Raw genomic sequence first — 15,307 nt, 5'->3', positions numbered from 1 at the left:
GTTACGTGACCCCCTCTGCAACTGACAACTGTCAATGGAGGGTGAACATTAAAAAAAAATAAAGGTGGGGGGGGTCCCAGAGGTGAGCGGGGAGGTCACGGGGCCACGACACGCCGCGCGGAGTGGGGGCAGGGCTGTATGTACAGAGCAAGGGGCACGCGGTCAATAAATAAATAAATAGCTACGGTAATAAATACGGGAGTCGGGGTGGGGTCTCGTCGGGGCGGGGTCTCGGACAGCTGGGCTGGGGCCGGGTGGGCGGGGCGGCGCTCAGCAGGCGCAGTCCTGGTGCGGGGGTGCCTGCTGGTCCGTGAGCTGCGGGCCCTGCTTGGCGCCCGTGACCGCAGGGTCAGCCGTGTCCAGCGACTCGGACATCTTCTCGCAGATGACGTCCACCAGGCGCTCAAACGTCTGCTTCACGTTGATGTTGTCCTTGGCGCTGGCCTCAAAGAACTCAAAGCCTGGGGCGGGGCGGGGCGGGGTCAGGAGCGCCGCCCACTCCTGATGGCCACGCCCACGCCGCGCCCTGAATGCTGCTCTGGGGAGGGAGTCTGTGCAGCCCCTAGTGCCAGGCCGCCAGCTACAGGCCAGGACCAGCTGCGCAGACCGGTCACCCCGCTGGCGTTCCCCACCTTTCCTGACCGTTATACCTTACACCTGTGGCTACCGCGAGGACCCTGGCCAGCCGCCCCGCCTCTCATCCAGCCCAGCTCCAGGCACTGACCCCGCAGGCCCCCAACTCGGCTCCCGCTGTGCCCTCCCCACACAAGTATCCGTGGCTCCCTATTGCTCTCCAGAGAGCCCAGCCCCTCGCGTCCACGCTGTGTCCAGAGCACTCCGGGTCCGCTTACCTCCGCCTTGCCCGCGCTGCTCGCCACCCCCCCTCCAGGAAGCCACAGGGGTCCCAGGCTGAGCCCGGAGCCCCTACACAGATACCGCGGGCTCGGCACTGCCCCGGCGCTCACCGAGGTGGTCGGCCAGCTGCCGGCCGCGCTCCGAGGACACCACCCGCTCGTCCTCCATGTCACACTTGTTCCCAACCAGTAGCACCTGCGCGTTGTCCCACGAGTAGGTTTTAATCTGGGTGGACCTGCAGGAGGCGGTGGTGGGCGGGTTAGGGCTGGGCAGCCCCTCCTGGAAACCCGGAGGCCTGTGCCTTCCGCCCATACTTGTTCCAGAAGGTTCCCTGCCCTTTGAAGCAACCTCTTCGACACCTGAGTCATTTCCCAGGGCTGGCACTGGGGCGCAGCGGGTAAACCCCTGGCCTGCAGTACCGGCATTCCATGTGGGCGCCGGTGCGATTCCCAGCGGCTTCCACTTCCCACCCAGCTGTCTGCTGTGCCCTGGGAAAGCAGTGGAAGATGGCCCAAGCCCTTGGGCCCCTGCACCCGTGTGGTTGACCCGGATGGAGCTCCCGGCTCCTGGCTTCAGCCTGGCCCAGCCCTGGCCATTGCAGACATTTGGGAAGTGAACCAGTGGAGGAAGACCTCCCTCTCTCCCTCTCTCTCTTCCTCTCTGCATAAATCTTAAGCGAGGCGACCCTGCCCCGCGCGCTCACCAGTCCTGCACGGCGTTGAAGGACTCCTCGTTGGTGATGTCGTACATGAGGATGAAGCCCATGGCGCCGCGGTAGTAGGCGGTGGTGATGGTGCGGTACCGCTCCTGGCCCGCCGTGTCCTGGGGAAGGGGCAGGGCTCAGAGCGGGCCACTCTCAAAGCCCCGCCCCAGGGGCCGGACCACTCTCAAAGCCCCGCCCCAGGGCCCGGGGTGGAAGGCGACAAAGGCAGCTCAGGGGCGGCAGGCAGGTGCCTGGCGGCCAAAGTGAAGACGCCTCCGCCACAACTCCCCACGCCCCCTATCCGAGTGCCTGGGTCCCAGTCCCGGCTCTAGAGCTGCATCCGGGTCCCCCACGCGGATGCAGGGGCCCAGGCACTCGGCCCATCGTCCCCGGCTCTCACAGGCCATAGCAGGGAGATGGATGGGAAGTGGAGTGGCCAGGAAGCGAACCGGCGCCCACACAGGATGCGGGCGCTGCAGGTGGGCGCTTTAGGAGCGAGACCACAGCGCCAGCCCGGGATTAACGGTTCTGCTTTGGGGTCACGCGTGGACACAGCGCACCTGCCCCACAGGACCAAGGACCAGCTGAAATATACACAGCCCACATGGAAGCCCTTGTAGATGGGGAAACCGAGGCAGCACCGTGGAGCAGCAGTCGCACCGCCGCGTGGGGCCCCGCATGTGTGGGTTCCCGCCCAGCTCCCTGCGCATGCGCGCCCTGGGAGGCAGCAGGTGCTGGCCCAGGGGCCGGGGTCCCCGCCATCCCCGTGGGAGACCGGGATGGAGCCCCTCCCCGGCTCTGGCTGGCATTTGGAGGCCGAGCGTGTGGGGCTGGCACACAGTGGGCGCCTACTGCATGCAGCGCACCCAGATCTGCAGCTTGATCCTCTTGTCGTTGCGATAGATGGTCTTGACCTTGAAGTCGATGCCCACGGTGCTGACGAAGGCGGGCGTGAAGGAGTCGTCGGCGTAGCGGAACAGGAAGGAGGTCTTGCCCACGCTGCTGTTGCCGATGATGAGAATCTTGAACATGTAGTCAAAGTTCTGGTCCGAGGGCTCCTTCTGCCCGTAGCGCGAGTCCGTGGCCGACGCCATCTGCGCGGGGGACGAGAGCAGGAGCTGGCGGCGGCCGGGGCTGCCCAGGACCCAGGCCTGGGCTGCACTGGGCTGCCGGGCGCGTGAGCGGGGAGGGAGCCCCGGGCTCGGGCTGGGGGAGGAGAGGGGAGGGCGCAACGGCCTCGGCTGCCCCTGACTGCAGGGGGCTCCAGCAGGGGGCGGGCCGTGACCTTGATCGGTGCAGACCGCAGAGGACCACCCCCAGCAGCCCAGGTCCCGCCGTAACCCTAAACCTAGTAACCCTAAACCTACGGCTGCATCCTGAGTGGGGGTGACTGCGGCCGCCCCCCCCAATCTTGCCTGGTCCCCAGCACGCAGGCGCACGTGCACCTGCCAGCACCGCCCCACCCCCACCACGCGGGGACGCACGTCTGCAACCCCAAACCCCCAGGCCAGGGCAGAGAAGGGACGTGCACGCGCTCACGTCACGCAGACCCACAGGAACGCGGACCCTCGGGTGTGCACGCGGCTCTCTGCACACGCGTGCGGCCCGTACGCCGGCAACCCGGGCTCCTGCGCCAGGGTAGGCGGGCGCGCACACGCAGGTGCACACCTCGCGCACGCGCACGCAAGAGCCTCCCGCGCGCAGCGTCCCGCAAGGCGCTCGCCGCCCCTCCCCCCTCGCCGCAGCGCCCGGGGGTGGGGGAGCAAGGCTCGGGCGGCGGCGGGGGACCCCCGGGCCCGCGGCCCCGCGCCCTCCCCGCGGCCCCGCGCCCTCCCCCGCCCCCTCCCCACCGCCACCCGCCTGTCAGTCACGTGAGGGTTCAGCGGGCGCGGAGCGCCGAGGCTCAGGGCCGCCAGGGGCTCACCTCGCCCTGCACCGGCGCGGCGGAGACCCCTAGGCGGAGCGCGGGGCGGCAGCTGCGGGACCGGGGCACGGGGAGCGTGCGGGGCTGCCCGGCGGCGGCGGCGGCGGCGGCGGCTGAGGCCCCTGCAGTCCTCCGTGACGTCCTGCAAAGAGCGGGGCGGGGCCTCGCATGCAGATGCAGCCGTGACGCCACCGGGGGCGGGGCCGGGCCGGCGGCTGCGGCTCCCGGACGCAGGGAGGGGCGGGGCTGCCGCGCAGATGGACGCGAGAGGTGGGCGTGGCCCGGCGCGCGCTTCCAATCAGGGGAGCCGGTCCCGCCTCTCGCCTCCCCAGGAAGGCGGGGCTGCTTGGGGTGATCTCATTGCACTGACGGGCCAGGAAGCCAATCAGCTTCGCAGACGCCGTCCTCCTGGCCAATGGCGGGATCCCAGGCGGTTGAAGGGGTCTCTGGGGGGGCGGCTCCCTTCCCGGCCGCGCCCACCCCAGGTGGGGGGGGGGGCGCCGGGGCTGCCCCTGCTGGGTCCGCGGTGCGGCGACTTCTCGTTAGAATCCCCGTCTCCTGAATTTCAGGAAAGTGGAACCGGGGCCCGGGAGACCCCCGTGCCCCGCCCCTGAGTCTGAGGGTTCCTGAGAAGCTAAAAGGGGAAGGGGCCCGTCGGACAGCCCCTCGCGCGGTCTCCGACCTGAAGACTCCCGGGGAGGGGGGGGCCGCCGGCGGCCCTGCCCAGCCCCCTCGTCCTAGGGCTGGAATCAAACCTGGGGTCGCGCGGGCCTATCCCCGGGAAAACGGGGGCCGCCGGCGACCCCTCCCCCGCCGCGCCCCGTCGCGGGCAGGAAACAGAAGGGGCGGGGGCTCAGTGCCCGGGACCCCCAGGGCCGCGGTGGAGATCCCCCAGCCCGCGTGTGTCGGGGGCCAGGTGACTCCTCCCTGCTACCGAGAACCCAGGGCCGAGCGGGGGGCTGGGGGCGCCCTCGGCTCTGCTCTCGCTGCGGCAGGACCCCAATCCGTTCCGAGCCCGCTGGTGCCACCCTCTGACCCCCGCCCCGTCCTGGGTCCCCAGGACCCCCGGCCCCTCCCTTGCCCGGAGCTGGAGCGGAGATGGGCAGGGGCTGGGGGGCACTCGCCCTGTTCCAGACACAGCGCGGGCGCCCCCGCCCCGCGACTTGGCCTGGAAAGTCCTGGGCCTCCCCACCCCCCGCGCCCCCCGTGTGCGCGCCGGGAAATTCACTTCTCTGAGTCACGTGCGGATGCCCCCACGGGCTCTGAGCGTCACGACCCCGGCCACTCCCCGTCTGGGGCCCTGGGCTCCGCCCCCACCGGGGGCTCTGGGCGGGTGCGCGGGTGCCAGCGCGGGTGGGGGCTCTGGGCAGGGTGCGCGGGGCTCTGAGTCCCCCCGGGGGGAGCAGTCACGAGACCACAGCACCCCGTGCGCGGATGTAAAAATAGAAGCGGTGGCTGGCAAGGCCGGCAGACGGGGAGGGGGGCCCCGAGTTTGTCTCCTGCCTGGCGAGAGTGGGGGGGACAGCAGGTGGGGGAGGGGCGGTTTCCCAGGTCCAAAGCAGCCCGGCTCCCCCCCCCCCCGCCCCAGGGCTCCGGGTGCCGCAGGACCTTTGCGCCTGCCGCGCCCGCTGCTGGGGGCGCTCTGCCCGTCGCTGGTGTCTCACCCTCTTCTCTGGGGACCCGAGGTGGCCGTGACCCCGAAAACACACGGTTCTCCCCGCACAGGATGGCGCTGACTCCAGGCCAGTGGTTAGCGTGTGGCGCGGGCAGAATGAATGAATGAATGAATAACGCGGTGAATGAATGAATGAACCCTTGAAGGGAGGCTGCTTTACCCGGGGAGCTCAGGAAAGCAGGAGCCGCCTTGGGGGCGGGGGGCGGCAGGTGCAAAGGGCCTGGGGTAGGACAGCTCAGGCTAAGGGGGCAGTGGGCAGGCAGGTGCAGGGGGACACAGAACTCTGCCCTGTAATAGACGTTGGGGGCTGCCGGCGCGTCGCCCCATAGGTGAAGCCGCCGCTTGTGACCTTGGCATCCCACAGGGGCGCCAGTTCGAGTCCGGGCCCCTCCACTTCCAGGCCCGCTCCCTGCTGGTCATCTGGGAGAGCAGTGGAGGATGGGCCAGGTGCAGGGGAGACCCGGATGGAGCTCCCGGCTTCGGCCTGGCCCCGCCCTTGTCGTGGCCATTTGAGGGTGGACCAGTGGAGGTTCTCTGTCTCCCTCTCTCTCTGGGTAACTTGGTCTTTCAAATAAATAAAATAAATCTTTTTAAAAAAAAAAAAAAGTCTGCAAGAAGAGATTTGAAGTTCACGGCCCCTGATGACTTCCGGGTCCAGGGAGGGGTCTCTGATGGTTCCTGGCTACCGTGACGTCATATCGCCCAGTGCTGATGTCAGGGCGGGAGTCGTGGGCACGTGATCTGGTAGGGGGCGTGGCCGCTGAGGTTCCCAGGGACCTGACGGGGAGGCCGCGCTTCCCGCTCTCGCCGCCAGGGGGCGCAGCCTGCCCGCATTCAGTTCCCCTGGCGCTGGTGTCAGATAGCAGGGGATGTTAAGACGGTTAATTCTTTAAAATCTTGTTTTTCATTTCTTTAAAAGCCAGAGTCAGAGACACGGAGAGATCTCCCATCAGCCGGCTCAACCCCTAAATGCCCACGACAGCCAGGGCTGGGCCAGGTCAGAGCTACCAGCCCAGAACGCCATGGGGGTCTCCCAGGTGGGCGGCAGGGGCCTGAGCCGCCTCCCAGGGTGCGCACGAGCAGGGGGCCGGACTCGAACCCAGGCCCCAGCCTCAGTCACTGCCGGCCAGCGGGGAGCTGCCCAAGTGCCCGGGGCGGGCGGCCGTGACGAGCCAGGGAAGGGGCGCTGCCCAGAGAGCCAGCATACAGCAGGCCCTCAATAAATACTCGACCAGGAATGAAGGGGCCCCCGAGGGGGTGAGCCCGAGGCCTGTCAGGCAGCCCTGCTCCCACGTCGGGCTGGAAGTCGAGGGCGGGGTCTCCAGGGGCGCGGCCGCCTCCCCCCCTCGCCCCCCGCCTTGAACTCACCCAGCTCGGCCTGCGGGACCCCCGGCCAGGAGGGCAGAGCCGGGGGCTTCTCCCGGGTAGGTCAGGAGCGTTCCGCAGAGGGCAGCAGGCCCCGCCCAGGCCCCGCCTCCGTCCAGCAACCCCGCCTCCGTCCTGGCAGCCCCGCCTCTTTCCCAGAAGGCCCCGCCTCCGCCTGGCAGCCCCGCCCCGGCCTCGCCTCCATCCCATCAGGCCCGCCAGCACCGCCCCACCCGCTGATGAGCCCCCCTCCGGGGAAACTGAGGCCCGGAGCCAGCTGGGCTTCCAATCCTTGTAGGTAGCAGGTGGCCTGGGGCTTCGGTCTGACGCCACCTCCGCTCCCCCGGCCGGGCTGCTAACCGCGGTGCACACACTGAGGCTCGGAGCTCCGCTCCCACAGCCCCCACATGGCCCCCAGGTGCTCGGACGCCCCCAGGCCCCGTCCCCGGACGCCTGCCCCTTCTCCGGCCGCCTGCACTGCACAAACATCCGATCTCCACAGGGCCAAGCCTTCCACCCCTCATAGGCCTCGGCTCCGCCCCCGGGAGACTCAGCTCCGCCCCCTCGAGGCCTCATCGCCGCCGCCGGGAAGCCTCAGCCCCACCCCCAGGAGCCCCAGTTCCTCCCTGAGAAGCCTCAGCTCCGCCCCCAGGATGCTCAGCTCCGCCCCCTCGAGGCCTCATCTCCGCCGCCGGGAAGCCTCAGCCCCACCCCCAGGAGCCCCAGTTCCTCCCCGAGAAGCCTCAGCTCCGCCCCCAGGATCCTCAGCTCCACCCCCTCGAGGCCTCAGCTCCGCCCCCGGGAAGCCTCAGCCCCACCCCCAGGAGCCCCAGTTCCTCCCTGAGAAGCCTCAGCTCCGCCCCCAGGATCCTCAGCTCCACCCCCTCGAGGCCTCAGCTCCACCCCCTGGGTCTCAGCTCTGCTCCCCAGAGGCCCTAGCTCCGCCCCCAGATGCCTCAGCCCCGCCCCCGGTAGGACCCAGGGCTCGGGAAGGGTCCTGTGGCCTCTGCTGGGTTCTCAGCGCTCAGCAGGCCCCGCCCCTTCTACAGAGGTGGGGGTCCCACGAGGGGGGTCCTGGCACACCTGGGACCCAGCCAGGCCCCGCGGGGAGCTCTGGGTCCAATCGGGCCCCTTGCCCTGGGCTGACGCCCGTCCCCGCAGCTGCCCCCTGCCCCCAAGCTCACCGAGACAGAATTCCCTGGAGCCCGCGTCCGTGGGACAGCCGGAGGCAGCCACCCCAGACTGGGGACATTGTCTCCATTGCTCAGATGAGCAGATAGAGGCCCGGGAGGACCAGCCCCCTCCAACTCCGCAGCCCAACACCCGGCCTGAGACAGGGCAGCCTCGGGGGCCAGAGCTCATTAGAGTGACTCCCAGGGGACGGAGGCCCCCGCGTGGCCCTGGGGGACATCACCCAGCCCTGTGGGAGAGGCCCCATGGACCCAGGGGGCTCGGAAGGTAGACACACACATGAAGCGGAAGGGGCCCGGGCTTCCGGCCCCAAATGCCCGCGTCACACACCCGGCCCCTCAACACACCATTTGGGGGCCCTGGCCTGGGTGCGTACTTTGCCCCCTGCCACCAGGTGGCACCAGAGAGCAAAGGGCGCTCAGTTCACAGACAAGCTGAGGTCCCTCAGTCCCCTTGGAGGGAGGGGCCGGGTCACACGGGTCAGCCCAGGGCTCCTCATCGATCTGGGGTCGGATTCTGACCTCCCCAGGGGCCCCACGGGGACTATCGGCCCTCTTCCAAGAACTCACTCCCTCCGGCCTCACCTCCGCCCTTGCTGCCCCTTGAACCAGCGAGGCTCAGCCCCACCCGGTCACTGTTGCCCAGTTGTTCGCTCCCCCTCCCCAGACACCTGGAGCGCCACCCCCTCCAGGAAGTCCTCCCAGCCTGCTAAATGCTCGGGTACCACTTCACCACACCTGGGTCAGAACCGCCGGGCCCACGGAGGCTCCGACGCCCCTCCCCACGCCGCAGCACAGGGCTCTGCCGTCCCCGCCCCCCGCTCCCACCCCCGACTTCCCGGCCCCGCTCGCCGCAGCCCGCGGAGTGGTGCGGGTCCGAGTGGAAGCGCGGGGCGGCCGCCACAAGGGCTCCGGGGGGGACGTGGCTGCGCCTGGGCGGCCGCGGGGGAAGCTCCACCCGCTGGACGCCCCCTCTGCCCCGGTGCCCGCCCCCGGGGTCTCCTTGCGCGGCCGGCGGGGGGCGGGTGGTGGTGCCGGAGACAGCGAGGAGCTGTCCGTGCCCAAGGTGCTGAAGGCAGAGCATGGGGTTGGGTGCTGGGAGCGCCCCCAGACCACGGCGCCGTCCGCCCGAGGGGAGCTGGTAAGCGGCGGGGTCCCAGCCTCCGCACCCCCAGAGCCGGCGCCACGCGGGATCCTGGAAGCAGTGGGGGGATTCAGCTCATCTGGGGTCAGCCCCAGCAGGGGTCTTGTTGGATCTGGGGGAGCGGGCGGTGGAAGCGGCCTCTGTGCCTGGCGTCCATCTTCGGACGCTGCCTCTGGGGTGGGGGGCGGGAGGGGACGTGCGGACCCTCCAGTGAACGCGCCCCTAGAACCGCCCGGCCCCAAGGCTGCGGTGCGGCCGCTCTGGGCGGGGGGGGGGGGCACAGGAGAGAAACGGGAGGGGCAGCCAGGAGCATATCTGAGGGTCCGGCCCCTCGGGGCACACGGCAGGGCCCCCTCCGTTCTGGAAACCGGAGTCCCCGCCCTCCAGGCGTCCTGGTTGGACAGAGGTCCCACGCCTGCAAGGTCACTCCCCAAAGCCCTGGAGCAGCCCCGGGTGGAACAGTGGAGCCAGGGGCCGGGAGCTCCATCCGGGGCTCCCATGAGGGTGCAGGGCCCCCCCGCACTGGAGCCGTCCCTGCCGCCTCCCGGGGTGCCCGAGAGCGGGGGGCTGGGGTCCAGAGTGGGGCTGGGACTGGAACCCAGGGGCTCCAGTGGGGGAGGCGGGTGTCTCCAGGCGGCTGGGTCCCCGCGGAGCATCTCCGGGTGACACCGCCTCCGGGGGGGCTCCCGGGGGCCAAGCCGGGGCCTGCGGACTCCCGGGCCCGCTGGGGAGACAGCAGGACAACTGAGCGAGGGCCCGGCCCGCGGGGCTGCAGCCTGCTGCTCTCCGCGCTGAATGGGTCTCTCTGCGCCTCAGTTTCTCATCCATGAAATGGGGCTGTGCGCTCAGCCCGGTCCACACGAGCGGCGGCAAAGCTGTTGACTGATTAATGCCGGTTCACTCCCCAGACGGCTGCAGAGGCCGGGGCCGGGGCCGGGAACTCGGGGTCTCCCACGTGCGTGGCCGCGGCCTAAGCGCTGGCCTCCACGGACGCGCATGCGCAGGAGCTGGGGTCGGGACCGCGGCCGGGACCTGGGCGCCGGCGCTCGGGGAAGGACCGTGTGTGTCCCCGGCGGCCCCCCCCCGTAAGCTGATGTCTCACGCCGTGGCCGTCTCTGGACCTGGGGACGGGGCTGTGGGACCCCGGCCACGCCCCCGCGGGACACCCCCAGGCCGGGAGCTAACGCCCGCACCCCGCTGTCACCTGCTGGATGTGAGCAGGGGTCCCCGCTGAGACACCCCTCATGCCCACCGTGCCCCCCGAGCCCAGCCCCCTCCTGAACCCACGCAGCAGCCTGGGGGGACCTCGGGGGGCCTGGAAACTACTTCCTGGCCTCCAGGCAACCTGCCCTGCCCGAGTGGTCTTGGGGGTGTTACCGGCACCCCAGCCCCCCCGCCTGGGACCCCCACACCGCTTCCAGCTCCGGCGCGCTCTGGGAGGCCGCAGGAGGCTGGCGCTTGCTCACTGCCAAGGCCGAGTTCAGTCTGAGTCCTGTGACCGCCCAGGGAGCGGGGGGGGGGGGGGAGGCCCAGGGTCACCCCTGTCCATGCTCCCACCTCCAACCCCCAGCAGAGCCCTTCGCTGAGCCGACCCCAGGCGCCGACACCACGTGGGTATGTGCCTCGCTCGGCAGGGCAGCTGACCCGAGCGCTGGACAGAGGCTGGGCCCCAGCAGGTGCAAGGGCGGGGGAGGGGCCGCCCCTGAATCTGCAGGGGCTCCCGGGGGGGGGGCAGCGGAGGCCCTATAGGGGGGAGGGGCTCAAGGTTTGCCGAGGCCCCTCCCCCATGCCCACTCCTGCCTGGAAGTCAATGTTTCACCGGCAAACTCATCAAAGCATGGTGTAATGAGATGTGTGACCTTGACCCCTTGACCTCTGGGCATGTCCATTTCCAGGGGACGGGGTGGGGGGCAGCTCCAAGGAGACCTGTGGGCAGGGCCAAGGCACACAGCCCCGCGGGGGAAGAAGCCAGAGCTGTCCTGCAGGGGGCGCGCTAGGCCTCAGTTTTCCGTTCAGTACAATGGGAGGGGAGGGAGAAAGAGTGCTCCGCCTCAGGCCACGAGCGGCAGGGGGGAGGCGGGTTGGGGTCTCGGTCCCTGGAACTTCCCCACCCCCTCCCACTCCAAGCCTTGATCCTGACTCCTGGGAACCCAGCTCCCGAAGACCTGGAGAAACATGGGCACGTGCGGCCCCTGCTGGCGGGGAGCCCGTGCTCTCCGGGAGAAAACCCACCCCCACCCTCCCTGCGTGCCCCAGGGTGGGGACCGGCACACAGCAGGTGCACACAGCGCTGGTCCCAGGAGGCTCTGGGAGGCCTTTATTCCGCCGGCTCCGCCCCTGCCCGGGAGCCCCAGGCGGGACCGGCACACAGCAGGTGCACACAGCCGGGAGCCCCTCACTCAGGCGGGAGACGGGCAAAGGACACTGAGTCGCTGAGGTTTCCCTGGAAGAGAGACAGGGCGCGAGGTCAGGCGCCCGCGGGGACCCCGCGGCCCGGCCCCCGCCCCACCCAGGCCCCCTGCTCACCAGGGTCATCTCCTCCATCTTGTGGAATGCGGACTGCGGGCGCCGGCGCCAGTGCACGGCCGCCATCGCGGCGCCGACGACCAGAGCGGACAGCAGCACACACGCGGCCACCACGGCGCCCGGGTCCCGGTGCGGCCGCGGGGCCCCGGGGTCTCCTGCAGCGGGGAGAGGCGGCCCCGGGTGAGCCCAGCGGGGCCCACCCGGGGGAAGCCGCCTGGACTCCGCCGACACGACCTCGGTGACCTGGGGCCGCGCACAAAGGCAGAGCCCTGGGGCCAGCACCGGGAGAAGCGGGTGAAGCCGCCGCCGGTTCGAGTCCCGGCTGCTCCACTTCCCGTCCGGCCCCCGCGACGGCCTGGGAGGCAGCAGTGAGAGCCCGAGCGCGGGGAGACCGGAACGCAGCTCCTGGCCCAGCCAACCGGGGAGTGACCCAGAGGATGCAAGGTCTCCCTCTCTCCTTCTATAACCCTGACTTTCAGATAAATAAATTTTAAAAAACCCTACGCATGGAGTTCAAATTTTTCTACTTTTTAGAAGCATCTTCAGTTGTAATTTTCAACCCGTCTCCCCTCCGAAGCAGGAATCCTTGCGTAACTGTGGATTCCAGGACCTGACATACGCTAGGTACTTAATCCGCTAGGTACTCAATCTGCTAGGTGCTTAATCCGCTAGGTGCTTACCCCCCCTCCCCCGCCGTGGCGCAGCCGCCGCCGGAGAGGCTGCGCGTTCCCACGGCTCTGCCGCCCCCTGGTGGCCAGGCCTCGAACTGCACCCTGGAGGCCCCCGCGCCCGCTGCCCCCAGACCTAAGGCTCACCTGGGCCAGGGGTGGGCGGCTCTGAACTGGAGGGGGCGGAGCTGGCCGGTGACGTTGTGGAGGCGAGGCTTGTCGGCGTTAAGGGGGCGGAGCTTGTCTGTGTAGATGAGGGGGCGGGGCTTGTCTGTGTCGTTGAGGTGGGGGTTGTAGAAGTTGAGGGGGCGGAGCTTGTCTGTGGGATAGAGGTGTCAGGGCTTGTCGGTGGGGACGAGGGGGCGGAGCCAATCGGTGCCGTCGAGAGGGCGGAGCTTGTCTGTGCTGTTGAGGGGGCGGAGCTTGCCTGTGGTGTTGAGGGGGCGGAGCCTGTCTGTGTCGATGAGGGGGTGGAGTCTGTCTGTGTCGATGAGGGGGCGGAGCTTGTCTGTGATATTGAGGCGGGGGTTGTAGAGGTTGAGGGGGCGGAGCTTGTCTGTGGGATAGAGGTGTCAGGGCTTGTCGGTGGGGACGAGGGGGCGGAGCTTGTCTGTGATATTGAGGCGGGGGTTGTAGAGGTTGAGGGGGCGGAGCTTGTCTGTGGGGTAGAGGGGGCGGAGCTTGCCTGTGGTGTTGAGGGGGCGGAGTCTGCCTGTGTAGATGAGGGGGCGGGGCTTGTCTGTGATATTGAGGCGGGGGTTGTAGAGGTTGAGGGGGCGGAGCTTGTCTGTGGTGTTGAGGTGGGGGTTGTAGAGGTTGAGGGGGCGGAGCTTGTCTGGGGGGTAGAGGTGTCAGGGCTTGTCGGTGGGGACGAGGGGGCGGAGCTTGCCTGTGGTGTTGAGGCGGGGGTTGTAGAGGTTGAGGGGGCGGAGCTTGTCTGGGGGGTAGAGGTGTCAGGGCTTGTCGGTGGGGACGAGGGGGCGGAGTCGGAGGGGGGGGCGCTCAGAGTGGAGCTGGTTGTTTCCGCCGCTGTAAAGAAAACCAGGTCAGGGGTCGGGGCGCGGAGGGCGGAGACCCGGGCCCCTCCCCCACCCCCACCCCGCGATCTTCCAAACGTTCCCGACAGAGGCGCCGAGCCCAGCGGGAACATCCGGGCCTCCCACAGGGGCGCGGGTTCGAATCCCGAATCCCCGGCTGCTCCACTTCCACTCCAGCTCTCTGCTGTGGCCTGGGAAAGCAGTGGGAGATGGCCCAAGCCCTTGGGCCCCTGCACCCACGTGGGAGACCCGGATGGAGCCCCTGGCTCCTGGCTTGGGCCTGGTCCAGCCTCATTGCGGCTGGGGAGTGAACCAGCGGATGGAAGACCTCTCTCTCTCTCTCTCTCTCTCTCTCTGTCTCTAACTCTGCCTTTCAAATGAATAAATCCTAACGAACAAAGCCGGCACCGGGGCGGCCAGGGCCGAGGTCCCCGAGCCCCCCCACCCCGCGGCCCCGCCCACTCCGCGCGGTGGGGGCGGCGGGGGTCCCAGGGAGCCGCCCCCACCGTCCGCGCCCATGCAGCCTGGCGGGGGCCCCCAGGCTGACCTTGGGTCTGAGGACCCCGCCCGCCCCGCTCCTGCTGGGGTAGGGGGCCGGGGTCTGCGGGGGGCGGGACCTGGGCGGGGGGCTGGGGGCCGCCCCCCCCAGCCACGACATCCTGCCCGGCCCCAGGCGCGCCCGCCCCGCCAGCCCGCCCGCCCGCCCGGGTCGGTTTCGGCTTCCTCCTCGCACCCGCCCAGGCCGCGGAGAGGCGGAAGTAACGCCCAGGGCGGGCGGGAGGGAGGGGCGCCCCGCTGCGGCCCCCCCCTCCCCACTGCGCTCCCCGCCCTCGCCCCCCGCCCCGCCTGCTCCGTCCGGGCGCCAGGCCTGGGGGGGGGGGGGACCCTGGCCAGGGAGTGGGACCCGGGCCGACCTCATTCCTGTTTTATGGGTGCAAGCTGGGGGGCGCCCGGGACGCCCCCAGCCACCTCCCACGGCTCCGTGGACAGGGAGAGGATTCAGGGGCCGGGATGGGGCCCAGGGAGACTCAGCTCTCTGAGTATTGAAAGGGAATTGAGCAAACCCAGGTGGCCTTCAAGGAGGCGGCGGCGCTGACGCGAGGCCCCCACTGGTGCCTGGGGGCGGAGGTGGGGAGCCCAGGGCGTCCAGGCTGGGCTGAGCCTGAACTGGGGACGCACACGGGGTGCTGAGTTCAGGCTGGGGCGGGCGGCTGGACTCCCTGCACCCCGAGGTCCGTCTCCCACCCAGGACAGCAGGACGGAGTGAGGGCAGACTCCAAGAAGGACCTGGCTCCCCCGCCCCGTGGCCTGGGGGCCTCCCCTGGCTCCCCCGCCCCGTGGCCTGGGGGCCTCCCCTGGCTCCCCCGCCCCGTGGCCTGGGGGCCTCCCCCGTCTCCCTCGGGGGCGGCGCGGGGCGCGGGGCTTGGAGCCCAAGGTCGCTTTCAGTTTCCGGAACCCAGGTCTCCCTCCCACCTGCCCTTACCTAAGGTGGTGCCGTTGTCAGCCTTTAGCAGCGGTAGCAGCAGCACCAGCAGCAGCAGCAGCGGCGGCGGCGGCCGCCGGGAGCCCCCCATGCCTGCGCCGGGGCGGACCCACCTCCCGGGCTGCCCAGGTGACCGGCCAGGTGCCCGCTCCCAATGCGCTCCCGCAGACACGCGCTCGCCCCCTGCTGGCGGTGCGTGGAACTGCGAGGGGGCGTCCAGGATACGAGGCCACTAGGGGGCGCTCCCGTCCGCCGCCGGCGCCAGCCCAGCCTCCGCTCAGCAGCAGGCTTGGGCCGTGTCCGGCCGGGCCAGGTCAGCATCCTCCAAGGAGGCTGCCCCCAGCGCCCTCGGCCCCTCCCTGACCCCCGGGGTGGGGGGGCTAGGAGCGCCTGTGTCCAGCTCCGTGTCATCCAGACATGGACCCCCCCGGGCTGTGGGCCCAGCATCGAACCCCCATAAGGGTGTGACTAGAATCTTCCGGCATTCCCGTGACAAGGGACGCACTCAGCAGTGACAGCCGAAGTCCTTGGGCCCCTGCACCCACGAGAGACCCGGATGGAGCTCCTGGCTCCCAGCTTCAGCCTGGCCCAGCCCTGGCCGTCGTGCTATCTGGGGAGGAAGCCAGCAGATGGAAGACCTCTCTCTCTCTCCCTCATTCCAGGTCTCCAAGAGACGACTGAGGGGCCCCGGCATGGGCCCAGACCCCCCAGGGATGGAAGGTGGGGCCCCAAGACCG

At 70.0% G+C, this 15,307-nt stretch overlaps 1 protein-coding gene across 2 annotated transcripts; it reads right to left on the bottom strand.

Moving 5' to 3' along the window:
* Positions 1 to 179: 179 nt before the first annotated feature.
* RAB3A (RAB3A, member RAS oncogene family) lies at positions 180 to 6,543 on the bottom strand. Of its 2 annotated transcripts, none has more exons than XM_062179079.1 (5): positions 6,526 to 6,543; positions 2,425 to 2,652; positions 1,559 to 1,677; positions 966 to 1,090; positions 180 to 461 (listed from the first exon to the last, which is right to left on the bottom strand). In XM_062179079.1, exons 2-5 carry the CDS (start codon positions 2,650 to 2,652, stop codon positions 271 to 273), a joined length of 663 nt encoding a protein of 220 aa, XP_062035063.1. In that variant the 5' UTR covers positions 6,526 to 6,543; the 3' UTR covers positions 180 to 270. The 2 variants fall into 2 exon arrangements, with proteins under 2 accessions (XP_062035063.1, XP_062035062.1); XM_062179078.1 differs by lacking the exon at positions 6,526 to 6,543 and adding an exon at positions 3,483 to 3,576.
* Between the last annotated feature and the right edge of the window lie 8,764 nt (positions 6,544 to 15,307).

Source organism: Lepus europaeus, chromosome 20, assembly GCF_033115175.1.
Source record: "Lepus europaeus isolate LE1 chromosome 20, mLepTim1.pri, whole genome shotgun sequence".
In the NCBI taxonomy this organism is placed as follows: domain Eukaryota; kingdom Metazoa; phylum Chordata; class Mammalia; order Lagomorpha; family Leporidae; genus Lepus; species Lepus europaeus.
This window is presented reverse-complemented; position numbering and strand designations above follow the sequence as displayed.

What these genes read in the sequence shown, in the direction of transcription:
- RAB3A (XM_062179079.1), bottom strand. Translation starts at nt 2,652, where the DNA reads ATGGCGTCGGCCACGGACTCGCGCTACGGGCAGAAGGAGCCCTCGGAC. An exon ending in TTCAACGCCGTGCAGGACTG is followed by an intron (nt 1,091 to 1,558) that starts GTGAGCGCGCGG and finishes CGCCTCCTGCAG; the next exon opens with GTCCACCCAGATTAAAACCT. An exon ending in GCAGCTGGCCGACCACCTCG is followed by an intron (nt 462 to 965) that starts GTGAGCGCCGGG and finishes GCCCCGCCCCAG; the next exon opens with GCTTTGAGTTCTTTGAGGCC.